The sequence below is a fragment of the Grammomys surdaster genome, unplaced genomic scaffold (assembly GCF_004785775.1).
Source record: "Grammomys surdaster isolate TR1022 unplaced genomic scaffold, NIH_TR_1.0 143, whole genome shotgun sequence".
Taxonomy (NCBI): Eukaryota; Metazoa; Chordata; class Mammalia; order Rodentia; family Muridae; genus Grammomys; species Grammomys surdaster.
Window position 1 is genome coordinate 3,739,039 of NW_021604601.1, and position 13,651 is coordinate 3,752,689.

The 13,651-nt window shown below is 45.8% G+C and overlaps 1 protein-coding gene across 2 annotated transcripts in view; it reads left to right on the plus strand.

Moving 5' to 3' along the window:
• Akap12 (A-kinase anchoring protein 12) overlaps nt 1–13,651 on the plus strand; it is a 91,060-nt gene that overhangs the window by 60,601 nt on the left and 16,808 nt on the right. The window contains exon 1 of one of the 2 annotated variants that reach the window (XM_028764383.1): nt 5,630–5,817. The exons of the other annotated variant lie outside the window; for it this stretch is intronic. Within the exon in view, the coding sequence (XP_028620216.1) occupies nt 5,793–5,817 (25 nt within the window). The 5' untranslated portion in view covers nt 5,630–5,792. Of the gene's footprint in view, nt 1–5,629; nt 5,818–13,651 lie in introns of those variants that run through there. 2 annotated transcript variants of the gene reach the window in all.

Sequence of the window (13,651 nt, forward strand, 5' to 3'; positions counted from 1 at the left end):
GACTGAGACTGGGCAGGATGTGGGCTTTTGAACCCTCCAAGCCCACTCCTGCTGTCAGACTTTCTCTAACAAGGCCACACCCACTCCAGTAAAGCCACGCCTCCTAATCCTTCTCAAACAGTGCCACTCTGTGATGACTAAGCATGTATATATGCTGTATGTGTAGCCTCAGATTATCCCTCCTCCCTACTCCTCTTGACTAAGACTTGAGGAAAACGAGTAGGGCCTTGTCAAGTGCTTGCTCAGCACGCAAGTGTGAGAAGCACCATTGGGATCTCCAGCCCCATGTATAAAAGCTGGCGACCGTGGCTCTGGTCTGTAACCCCAGCAGTGGGAGGGAAGAGACAGACAGACAGATCCTGAGGTCTTGCTAGTCAGACAGTCTAGGTGAAATGACAGGCTCCTAGGTCACTGAGAGGCCCTGTCTCAGAAATAAAGTGGAGAACAGTGAAGACAGCAGACATTGACCTCTGACCTCAACACACACACACCCATAAGTGTGCTCACACACAGGTAGGTACACAAACAAAACACACAGCATCACACTAAAAAAATAATTTCTAAAGACACATGTGCTACACAGCATTTGGGACTCCATCAAAAATATACCATTTATTTTCCAGCTTCGCTCTGACTAAATAGGTACGGGGTTGGTTTACACCTTTAATCCCAGCATTCAGGAGGCAAGAGACAAGCGGATCTGTGTGAGCTACAGGTGTCTTGTTAGCTGTCTGATGTGGGAGTTGGCAACGAAGCTCAAGTCCTCTGAGGGAGCAGCCGGCACTCAACTGCTGGCCCATCCTTCAGCCCTCCTTTAATTGGTTTTTACTCTTCATTTTCCTCCATGCTTTTGAAATGTTTTAAAATTTCATGCTCTCCAGATTATTTATTTGGATTTTTAAAACTTAAATAACCATATCTGTGTTAACATATCCAATGCATCTGGACCATAAAATTCAATTAGCTAGTGTTCTTGCTACATAGGGCAGAGACCTAAATACTCAGAGCCCAGTAGAACAAGCTATCCTGTCAATAACTTGCCAGTTGTAGAGGTTAATATTTAAAATGGCATGGCCCAATCTGGCTTGTTCTTATGTAGCCGCCAGGTTCCCGACTCAACAAGGCCTGAGGTCAAGCCGCTGCTCGACTCAGACAGGCTAAAAGCATTGGCCTTGGCACCCTCGAGAAGCCAGCGTTGGAGATGGCTCAGCCAATCTTCCATGCTGTCTTCACAAAGCTTGGCTGAACCCCAGACAATACCCGCCATTCATGTGTGGTACCCAGTAATGAGTCTCCCAAATTATCGAGTTTATTGTAGAATGTAGTGGGGAAAATATTCTGCTACAGCCAGTATCCTTTCAGATATTCCATATAGCCTTTAATCCTTGCACTCGAGATGTAGAGACAGGCAGATCCCTGAGTTCGAGGCCAGCCTGGTCTACAGAGCAAGTTCCAGGACAGCCAGGGCTACACAGAGAAACCCTGTCTAATATTAAATATACATAGTGCATCCCCTGGAGCTGCAGATTCCACATCTAATCAGTGAACGCCTCAGTCAATTCATTCTCTCTCTCTCTCTCTCTCTCTCTCTCTCTCTCTGTGTGTGTGTGTGTGTGTGTGTGTGTGCATGCTTATATGCTCACTAGGCTAGGATACTCTTTGAACATGCAGACAGGAAAGTTGAGATTTGAGGCTAACCTGGGTTATACACAGTAAGACTGTCTCAAAGCAAAACAAACACAAACATACAAATAGCCAGATATAGTAGTGCATGTGTGTTAATTCTAGCACTTGGGAACGGAGATAGAAAAATAAGGAATTCAAGGCCAGCCTAGGATATATAAAACATTATCTCAGAACAGACAAGAAACCAACAAAGGTCAGCATGTATTCCTCACGCAGTTGTCAGTGGTCCCTTGCGGTGCGCATCATCCAGTGCAAGACAGTGATGCATAAACGGAGGCCAAAGATGCTTGGCCACCAGGCAATATCCCTGTACCCCAAAGGATCTTGGAAACCGTTCTCTGCTCCCGGGCAGCAGTGTGCCCTAGACCACAAAGTCCACAGTTGATACCAGAAAGGACTGACTGCCCCTAGAACAAGATCTCTCAGCAAATCACAGGCTTATGGCAAGCGTTTCCCTTTCCATTTGTGATCTGCCTCTGCTCACTCTTGTTTTCCTTAGCTGTGTTATGTCTGTGTGTCATTTTTCCCCCATTGTGACAAAATTTTATTATCTTAGCTTTTTGTGGGTCAGGGTTGAGATTTGGTCTTGTTAGATAGTCTTGGTTGGGCCAGTATTTGATATGTAGCCTAGGCTAGCCTCGAAGGTGGCAAATCTCCTGCCTCAGCCTTCTGGGTCCTGGGATTTACAGGTGTAAGCCACCAGTTCTGACTACCTTCACCACTTTTAAACTTTTGAGTTTTATTCTATATGTATGGGTGTTTGGCCTGCCTATATACCTGTTTGTATGTTTGTGTGGGTGTGTGTTTGTGTGTGCCTGATGTCTTCAGAGGCCCAGAGAGGACATCTATCAGAGCCTCTGAAACTGGAGTTTTAGACAGTTGTGAGCAGCCTCATGGGGTGTGAGAACTGAACCTGGGTCCTCTGCAAGAGCAGCCAGTGCTCTTAAGCTCTGAGACACCCCTCCAGCCCCCACAAACTCCATTTTAATCATGGTTTCCTTACGCAGATCCACTATACTTGTTTAAGCCTGTGTCAGTTGGTAGGCATACTAGAGTTGTTTTTAAAGACACAACTTTAAACTTTGTACCTAACATCACAAGAGTGGTCCTGTCCAGGTTATCCTCTGATTATGTTCTCATTGTTCTTGGGTGTATGTTTGTTGCTGGGTCATCTGGCAGCTGTGTTTGGCTTTGGGGAAGTCCCAGACACTTTCCGCATCAGTATCCCTTCCTGCCAGCAGCTTCTTCATGGTCATTGTTGTCATTTGGTTATTAGCTTCCTGGTGGGTATGAAGTGGTTTTAATTTGCATATTTATAATGGATAATGATGTTGAACATCTTTTCACCAGTTTATATATGACATTTATCTTGGATATCCCTTCCTTGTGGGTAATCTCTGTACTCTCATCTGGTTAGCACCTCTACCTCTCCTTGGCTGTCTCCGACCTCCAAACATAAACTGTGGGTAACAGTAGCTATAGGGAACTCACCCATGAGTCCCCAAGTTATGCTTTACAGGCATTGCCTCAGGATGTTGCTTCTTTGTGTCCAACATTGGGGAGTCCCCATTCTTTTCATAGGCCAACTCTATCCCTGTAGTATCTGACTGGCCCCCAGTGGGTTTCAACACAACAAAACTGGAACATGACCTTGGCGAATATTTATTGATTGAATCATGCAGATTTAAGAAAACATCCCCTACCCCCATCTTCCACCAAGTGATGGGCATATATCATCTGGTCGTTTTTGCTGTCGGTAGTGATGCCTTGGCTCTCATTTAACAGTAGTAGAAAGGAAGAGATGGCAAAAGAAAGTCGCCTGCATTTGCAGTGACCCCTCTGTCTGACCTTTCCTTCTGTGTTTGTCCTGATTGATGGTTTTCCATTTTAAGGCCAGCCCCAGAGGAACTTGCTGGCAGCCACGATATATGCTCCCTGGCCTTCAGAGCTCAGAAAGACAGTGATCCCAGGGAACTGTGTGCTGGGAGAGTCAGCCCCTAACACAGCATCCGTTGCTCTGCCTCCAAGCCTTAGCTGCCTCTCTATGAAGTATGTGTCTTTCAAGAGTGTATTGTCTTCTGTGTCATGAAAGCAAAGAACTTGCCTTAGCCTTTTTTTTTTTTTATGGTTTTCAAGACAAGGTTTCTCTGTGTAGCCCTGGCTGTCCTGGAACTCACTCTGTAGACCAGGCTGGCCTCGAACTCAGAAATCCGCCTGCCTCTGCCTCCCAAGTGCTGGGATTAAAGGCGTGCGCCACTACTGTCCGGTCCCTCAGCCTTTTTTTTTTTTTTTTTTAAGAGTGTTCTGTGTCTGAATTTTTTTTTTGGAGGGGGGGGTTCGAGACAGGGTTTCTCTGTATAGCCCTGGCTGTCCTGGAACTCACTCTGTAGACCAGGCTGGCCTGGAACTCAGAAATCCGCCTGCCTCTCTGAATTTTGTATCTGGTGACTTTTCCCCTTACCTATCAAGGTGTCCTCGCTGTTGTTAGAATTTGGGCTCAGAAGGGAAGGCGATGCAGTTATGTAAACCGGATCCACAGAGGAGCAGAGTGACAGCCATGTGCTGTGCACGAGTGCTGCTGGGAAGTGATTCTGTATTCTTAGATCCCTGGGGCTTCAGGCGTCCTGGGACACTCTGGGGAAGTGTCTAGTTAAACGTGGACCACTGATGCTGCATCTAGGGGCTTCTTATCATGATCTGCACAGCCAGAATAGACGGTGGGAAGAGAGCTAGCTGGGCTGTCTGAAACTCCACCTACTGGGAACACAGAGGGCAAATGTCTGCTCCCAGACCTTAACCAATCAGGATAAGACCTATGGTCTGGCTTACTTAGACTCACAGCCAGGTTGGGTGTTGGCTGGGAAGCCTGATCTGTATAAAGCTGATCTGTGTAACAGTCTCTGATTGCCGGGGAGGAGTTGGCCCTTTCTTCTTTCTGGGCCGGAATGTGGTGCGTACCGCCCCCTGGTGGCTAGAAGCAGCAACCATTGTCAAAGTCTGACCAAAAAAAAAAATTTTTTTTTAAATCTCCTTTTTATGTCGCTTGTCTTTGCCCAGTCGTCTCCACACCAATCTCGCCGTCCAATTCCCTAAGTAGTCATGAACAAGGCCTTCAGGTCTGAAGAGAAAAGCAAAAGTAAAACCTTTTATTTTGGGGTGGAGAGAGGTTGTTTGCTCTACCAGGCCGTGCCTAATGGACCTATCCTAACAGAAGACCCAGCTCATTTATTACTCGTGTCTTTGGAGAGAAACAATCTCAAGATTAACGGAAAAAAAATATATCGGGCTGCCTAAATTTTTATTTGCAGGAGAATGTTGGTGAAGTCTCAACCAAATGTTTAGCTCATTACTACCACAAAAAGAGGAGAGACTCAAGGGTCAGATATTTCTGCTTTTTAAAAAGTTGTCTTGGCTAGATGCTGAAGACAGTTCGCTCTGTGACAACCCTTTGCAAACGGCCCGGGAAACAGGACCGCAGAGAGTTGTGGGTCTTTACACTGGCCGATGTGTAGGAAACGGTTGGCAGCATATAAAATACCATGGGCTTTAAAAAGGAAATTCTGTTTCCTTCTGTTTGCACCTCATCCACCTTTAAACCAACTGAAGGACACAGAACACGGCGTTAAAAATCGGAGAACTTTAATATCTATGCAGTTATTGCCTTTACATAATTTTAAAAGTTTGAGATGCAGGAGTCGGTGCCAGAGATGAATTCACTGCTTGGATCAAATACTGATGCTCGGGTCTGGCTCACCCCAGAGACTTAAAAATTTCCCCCTGAGTCGCTACAGACCAGGCACAGAGACCAACCCTGTAAAGTGGGGCACGTGACTTCCACGGTGCGGCAGCCAAGTCCTGACAGAGGTGTGGGCTGGCTGGCTGTGGGCGGGGCCTGGGGCGTGGGCGGGGCCGTCCTATAATTAGCCGGAGAAGCGCTTCTTCTGCGCGCATTGCTGCACCTCTAGGGCTGGAGAGGCTCTTTGATGCTCTGAGAGTAGTTAGGACTGCGTTCCTTCTGATCGCATCGACTACTCACTGGGTTAGCAGCAAGGAGACAGAGGAGAAGGAGACTTCCTACCGTAGGAGGCCGAAGACTGTTATTAAATATGCTGGGGACCATTACCATCACAGGTAAGACTCCACTCTCCCTCGGTGACTTTTTCTTCCTGCTGATGTGACTCTGGAAGAAGAGTCTCAAGAGGTGAGCCACAGCGTGCCTGGAATTTTATCGGCTTTCAATTATCTCTCCCTGCACATTCCCCAGGAGAGCATTCCATAGACCCCCAGGAACCAATGAACAACAATCTTCCTGGAAGCGCTCACCGGACAATGCATCTGGTTAGGAACTATATCCTTTTCCCCTTGGGGAAGTGGGGGCTGTGTTGTTGAGAGGAGCCACAGCAGCTAGCCGAATTGAGTCAGTGTCCGATTCGGCTTGGATAACCTGCTCTAGTCTAATTTTTAAAGTTCCTATGCCTGAGAAATTGCAAGCATTTTTCGCTTCCTAGAGCTCGGTAATAAGAACGTTGAGTGAGATCATGTAGCAGACTAATATTTTAGTTTAGTTCTGACATACGTGATTGATATTAGTAAAGCCATAATTACTAAATCCACAACAAGAAACAGTATTTAAATGTTAGTAAAAAAATAGTAAAAAAAAAATTATTTTTCCTATGCTTGTTTTCTAGGAATCTAGTCGTGTAGGTTGTAATGTAATCCCTACTTCTAGAAAGTGGGCTGCCTACCCAGGCTTTCAGAATGCATTTGCAAATCCACTAACTTGGTATTTGATAGTCTTAGCCAGTTCTCTGAAGGCTGGGCTGTTTTAGGAGACTGTGGGTTTATGTTTGCTTTCCCTTTTACTCCCTTAGAAAATTAAACTCTACTTGCTAACTTACATTTATAAAAATGGCTCTGATCTTAATATTTGAGACCAATGCTGACAAATCTGTTGTTTAAAGTGGGGCACAGACTTTCCAGGACTTCCATATTTGTCTCTTTGTTCCCCCCAAAGCCATATCTCCCTGTGGAATCTTAAATGACTTCAAAAGTTTAGCAGAGCTGAAAATATCTCTCACTTCCTATAGTTTAGCTTGTTTACACCGAGGGCTCCCTCATATTCTGTCTCGTCTGTGATGTCAGTTGTCTTTCTACCGCTGGCCAGGGTGGAAATTTATGAAGCTTAGAAATTAAAAACATTTTAAAAAAAAGAATAGCATTCTTCTCCCAAGTTATTAGGTGCTTTGTTTAAGATTTGTTTGTAATGATGTGTATATGTATGTGTCAGTCAGTCAGTCTGTGTGTGGATATATGCATGTGAGTACAGGTGCCCTCCAAAGCCAGAGACAGTGGATTCCCCTAGAATCTATAGTTACAGGCGCTTGGGTTTTGGGACCTGAACCTCTGGTCTCTGGAAGAGTTGTCTCTCCTCTTAACTGCTGCACCCTCTCTCCAGCCCCCAAGTTAGGGTGTCTACGTGAATGAATAAACAATGCTTTGAACAGATCCTCCAAGACCTCCTTTTCTCCTGGCATTTTCTGTGTATAAGGTGTTGTATATTCCATATTTTATTAGTTTGTCACATGCTCAGTTTCTTGTGGGAAGGAGGAGGGGGTTCCAGCGGGTAATCCCAGTGGAGCCACAGGCAGAATATTATTTAGAAGATCCATTCAATTTTTAAGGTACAATCGAGTGGTTGGATCTATTGCTTTCCAGATTACACTTCACAGTGTGCATATGGACAGTGTTGCATGGTTTTTGCACTTTTTTGCTACTAATCAGAAACTGCACAAAAAAGAGGTCAGGCATGTTGGCGCATGGATTTGGTTCCAGCACTCGGGGCAGAGGCTAGCTGCACTCTGTGGGTTCAGGACCAGTCTGGTCTAGAATAGAGAGCTCCAAGAAGGCTGATGTGACATGGAAAAATTCTGTCTCAAAAGAAGGGAGGAAATAATGAAAGAAAGAGAGAGCACAAAATCTTTCACGGCAAGGGGTTAGAGATACAGCTCATCTGGTAAAACGCTTGCTGAGTTTGAGCTAGGCATGGAATCACAGACTTGCCATCTGACCACTGGGAAGGAGGGTTAGGAGTTCAAACCCTGGCTGAGATTCCTGAGACCTTGTCTCTAAAAAGTACAGGGCAAGCAGACTTCTTCAAAGGGCATCTCAGTGTCTTTGTGTTGCTGGTTTTTTGTAAGTTAACTGATTAAGGAAGATGTATTCATGTACTCTCAGTAGTCGTTATGAAGCTGGTCAGAGCTGGGCGTGGTTGTGTGAGCTTTTAATCCCAGCACTCAGGAGGCCAAGGCAGGCAAATCTCTGAGCTTGAGGCCAGCCTGATGTTTACAGCTAGTTCTGTAACTACATAGCCAAGGCTACACAGAGAAACCCTGACTCAAACAAACAGTTGTTCAGAATCTTAAAAAGCAGCGAAGGCTTCTAAACTGCTTGTTTAAATAAGAGAGAAGGGAGTTTCTGTAGCATCTGAGGGGGAGCCTGGTGCTTTAGCTTCTTAAACGCGGACAAGGTGATGGTGTGTAATGTACGTTTTGCTAGTAATCAGAAACCGCACAAGGAAGAGGTCGGGCGTGTCGGTGCATGGATTTGGTACATGGGCTCACCATCCTAGGATCCCAATAGCATTAACTAGGCATAGAAGCTAGAAAATAGTTTGCAACATGATCGTGAGAGAAGGGTCCCCTTCCCTGATGCAGAGTGGTACTGTGACAGCAAAAGACGGGGGTCTCACCTAGCTTAAGCTGTTTCAGAGTCTCCCAAGGATCACCCTTTCTGTACCTTCCGTTTCTGGTCCTTCCTGGCCTCCTACAGACCACCGCTACCACACCCAGCTTGTGCAGTGCTGAGGATGGCAACCAGGGCTCTCATGCTCAACTGGCAGGGGCACTCTCCCATTCTTACTCTCATGCAGGGGCACTCTCCCATCCTTACTAGCCCAGAGCTACTACTTACATCTTATTTATTACTGGGGTGTGTTCCTAAGTACATGTGTGCACGCGAGTGTGCATGCGCACCATGGTGTACTTGCATTGCTGTGTGTTGTAGGAAGACAATTTTCCTTATCCATTTTCTGCAACTCGGGTCCTTAGGAGTGTCGAGCAAGCTCCTTTACCCTCCGACCCATCTCACTCTCACTCTGTGTATCCCCCTGACTGGCCTAGAACTTGACGTGTAGATCAGGTGGGCTGGCATTGAATTCACAGAGATTCCCTCCTGGTGCTGGGATTAAAGAATGTGCACCACCACATTCAGCCCGAACGGAGCTGGGGAGATGGTTCAGGTTAAGAGCAGGACCTGAGATGTGATCCCAGCACCCATATCAGTCAGCTCACGGGTGACTTTACCCTCAGCTCCAGGGAATCTGATGCTCCATTCTGGTCCTTGTGGGGCACATGCATTCATGTGCATGCCCGCACACTAATATCCCCATATGACATAATTAAAAATAAATATCTCCTTTTTAAGGCATCTTTTCTATTTTCATTCATTCACACCCATTTTTTAAGGTTAACTGATAGTATCTCTATTTGGTAAATTGAGCAAAAATCTTTTTATCTCCAAAAGTAAATGGAGGATACAAGTGTGGGGCTCATGCCTATAAATCCAGCACTTGGGAAACAGGCAGAAGGATTAACTCTGGTTTGAGGCTAACCTGGGCTACAAAGTGTGTCTTTTTTTTTAGTTGGGGAGAGAGGGGAAGAGCCAGTGATGTCCTGAAAAGGGAGTGGGGAGCAAGAGCCAGTGAAATTTACATTAAAAAAAAAAAACCTAAGCCACAGAAGCATTCGTGCATATTGTAAAGAGCTTATAATGCACTTTTCTATGCAAATTATTGGTGGGGTAGCAGTACCCTGCACACAGCTGGTGTCAGTGTCAGGTTTTGGTTCTGGTCTTTGTTGAGGACAGAACAGTAATCCAATGAGCTGAGATGCTTCACTGGTCTCTGCTGCCATTGACTCTGTAATTTTGGTGCTTTAAGGTTCCTACTGTTCATTCCTAACAATTGGGAAAACCCCTGATTCGTGATCTTCCTCTTGTCATCAAAGGAAGTTGCCCACGCCTAGCTTCAGAGTACCTCATAAAGGATCTCTTTCTGAAGGCACAGATGATGCTATCGGGTGACCTTGCATCGTGGTGCCCGAAGAGCCACATGATAATGATGTCACCTGGATGGTCCTGAGCTGGGTTTTTACATCTCTGTGTTAAGCCCCATTAAACAGCTTTTCTGCCTGGCGGTTTCATGGCCTGTGAGCTTTGGAACAGCAGAGCTGAGTTGGGCGTGTTTTGATATAAGGGGTGGGTTCAGAATGCAGAGAATGCCTGGAAGGATTCCAGGAGATCGTGGGGGAAAGTTAAACAGTTCCAGATGTCGCACACAGTAAGCTGTGCCTAAGGACAGAGAGCACTGGCTATTCTAAACCTAGATATTGAATATTATTATAGTTTTTGTAGTAGTGTACCTTTTCATTTGTTTGTTTTTGAAAAGTGATGTCACCTCAACTCAGTGGCTGAATTTAGATTAAAATATTAATGTTTTTGTGAAGTACGGGAGGACACTTTTATTTTTTTCTTTTAAGCTTCCAAATTGTGTGTGTGTGTGTATGTGTGTGTATGTGTGTGTATGTGTGTTTATGTGTGTGTGTTTATGTGTGTGTGTTTATGTGTGTGTGTTTATGTGTGTGTATGTGTGTGTGTGTGTGATTGTGATCTCAGTCTCCTAAGTGTGGTTGTCTCTCAACATCTGTGGGGAATTAGTTCCAAAACAAAAAGTGATTTTATTCAACCAGCCAGTGCCACTTACACTTTAAACACCCCAGAGCCCTTGCACCACCTGTAAATAGTTGTTACACTGTTGTGCTGTCCTTCAGAAGTGGTGATGAAGAAAAGAGGTTGGTGCAAAATCAGTTTGGATGAAGCTTTTCTCCCAAAATGTTTTTCTGCTCTAAGTCTGGTTGGTTATCCATCGAGTTGTCAGGATCGTAGGAGATGGGTTGCTAGTGGGGAGTCCGTATGCAGATGCCTGTTGCTATTGACTTGATCCTCTCTAGTAAGCAGCTTCATTTGGATCTTGGTGAGTCTGAGCCCCAGGATGAATGGGCATCCTTGGACCTGTGAGCACTCGAGGTTTGCTGTGTGAACGGCAGTTGTCTTCATAGCGGTAGGATTGTTGAGAACTGTACTGAGTAGTTATCGTACACAGTGAGAGAAAGGTCTTGTCTACAACTGTATTATTGATGCATAGACTTTAAGGGGGCAAGGAAATATACCCACAAGTCCTTGCTACTTCCAGAGACCTTTAAGCTTTTCCACTTTCTGTCTAGCGGGACAAATCCAAGGCAGATGATTCTGCAGGAGCTGGAAGTCGTGCAGATCAAACTCCCTGCGCTAACTCCACACACAGTAAAAGGATCTAATGTGCTAAAAGTCCTAGAGGACGGGCTCCACGGTTCAGCTGTAATCTGTGCTTACTCGCTGGAACCCGTGTAGAGGCAGAAGGAAGGAGCCTGCTACACAGAGTTGTCCTCTGACCTCTACACGTGTTTGGTGGCACTCATGTATCCATCCATCCATCTGTAGCACACAAATGAAAAAAAAAAGGAAAGATTAGATTTTGAGGCATGAGATTTTGAGGCGTGATGGAAGCTTCTCTGTGAATATTTTTTTTGAAGGAATATTTTATTTTTTAAAAGCTCACAATTAATGGCACACAATCTATCATGGTGGGAACGCCAGCCCCTGCCCATAGGTGTTATAGTGTGTGTGCATGTGTGTGTGTGTATGTGTGTGTGTGCGCGTGCTTGTGGTCGTGCATGTGTGTGACAGACAGACATGGACAGGATCTCACTGTGTACCCTTGGCTGATCTGGAACGGACAGTGTAGCCCAGGCTGGCTTTAAATTCTCACAGATCCACCCGCTTCTACTTCTAGAGTGCTGGGATGCTATGGCACCTTCCCTCCCTTTAGAAGCCTGGTGGTTTAGGTCTTCTAACCCCCAGCCCCCATCTTTGGGCTTTTTTAAAAATGTTCTTTCTGTTTTAAAGCATTCAATGGCTTCTCAAGCTAGATCTCATAGCAAGAAGATCAGTGGTGCAAGGCTAACTTCAGCTACATGAGGAATTGGATACATGCGACCCTGCCAAAAACAAGCCTCTGTTTACTAAGCGTTCTCTGTGCATGTGTCCTGTCTGTCAGAGGGGTTCTGGCAGCCCATAGGTGGAGGGGAATGCTGTCTGGTCTGGGGATCTCTGCTGTCGTTGAGGACTGGGGAATGTGCTTGAATGTTCCAAGTAGAGGTGGGCCATTGAAAGCTAAAGGGGGGGGGGGGGGGGGAGATGGTGGGAAAAAATGAAATAAAAACAGAGCCTGAGGCCACGCCAGGCTCACAATGGGGTACGGGGTCTGCAGCTTCTGTCTGCTACAGACAAAGGGTAAGAACGTAGGCTTTCCTTAACACTCTGGAAAGGTTTGTGTTGGAAGTCAGGGTTTTTTCTTATTTAAAGGCACCAGTGAAACTTGGCAGTTTGCGGAGTGTGAAAGTGCCCCAGACTGCCCCTGTGGCTTCTGGTCTTGCACCTGATCCTCCTACAGCAGCCAGCTGGGCAATACTGCTCTCTTCTGCTCAGACTCGGTAATGACACTGCCTGTGGGCCCCGCAGTGTGACCACAAAAGATGGGACCAATGAATGCTGGGGGAGGGACATAAAAATGACTCCTGCAACCATTATGCCACAGTTTGGCAGACCGTCGAACAACTTACCAAAAACAACAACAACAAAAGCCCATAAATATTAATAGTGATCATCTCTGCACATTGTCTTAACAGGAATCCTTGTTTCTATCGATTACCGATAGAGGATGGCTTTTAGAATTCAGAAAAATGAGCTAAGTACTTGGGTATGGTGTGTGTGCCTGTAGTTCTGGCGCTTAGGACGTGGAGGCGGGGGTATTACAAATCCAGCTATATAGCTAGTTCATATTAACCTCAAGATATTTGAGGCCCTGCTTAAAAACCAAAAACAAAGCCAACACAGAACAATAAGCACGTTTGTTTTTGGAAAACAAAACAAAGCCATTGGAGTTTTTAATGAGCATAACCAGCCAGCTTACTAATTAGCTGGCTGTGTATTAATAGTGTTTTAGTCAAAATGTAAAGAAGCCAATCCGAAGGCTGGGGATCCAGCTCACCGGAACAGTACAGCAGCAGGGGGGTAGAATGAGATGCCATGGCTGTCAAGGACTCTGTTTCTGTGTAGCCCTGGATATTCTGGAACTCACTCTGTAGACCAGGCTGGCCTCGAACTCAAGAGATCTCCCTGCCTCTGCCTAGTGTTGTGATTAAAGGTTTGAGCCACCATTGCCTGGCTTCTTTCTCACTATGTAGATGAGGCTGGCCTAGAACTCTCAGAGATCCTACCCGCCTCCACCTCCGAAATTCTGGGTTTAAAGGCAAGCACTACTGCACCTAGCAATTTAAAATTCCATTTTATGTGTGCATGAACACACATGAATGCCACTGTACTTTAATGGAAGTTAGAGGACAGCTTGTGTGAACTGGTTCTCTCCTTCTTTCTACCCTGTGGGTCCCCAGGATAACATTCAGGTCAATAGGATTGGTGACAGGCACCTTTACTCACTGAGCTCTGACCTCACCAACCTCCCCCCTCCTCTTATCCCTGCCAGTGCCTTTTCCAGATCCGTGACTTGGTTTTGTGACTGTTCAGTTTAGCCAGGGCCACCTGTGTTGTGTGAGCACCTGATCAGAAGTCTCCACTGAAGTCTGATGGGGTCATCAGTTGATACACACTGAAGGCAGTGACTCCCCATCTCCCTGACTGTATGCACAGCAAACCATTTAGCCTAATAGTTTAGCAGTGAGAAATAGCCACGCCCCTTACCCATTCCCAAGCCATTTCTTCACCCACACCACCACTCGGTCCAGCTTGCCTA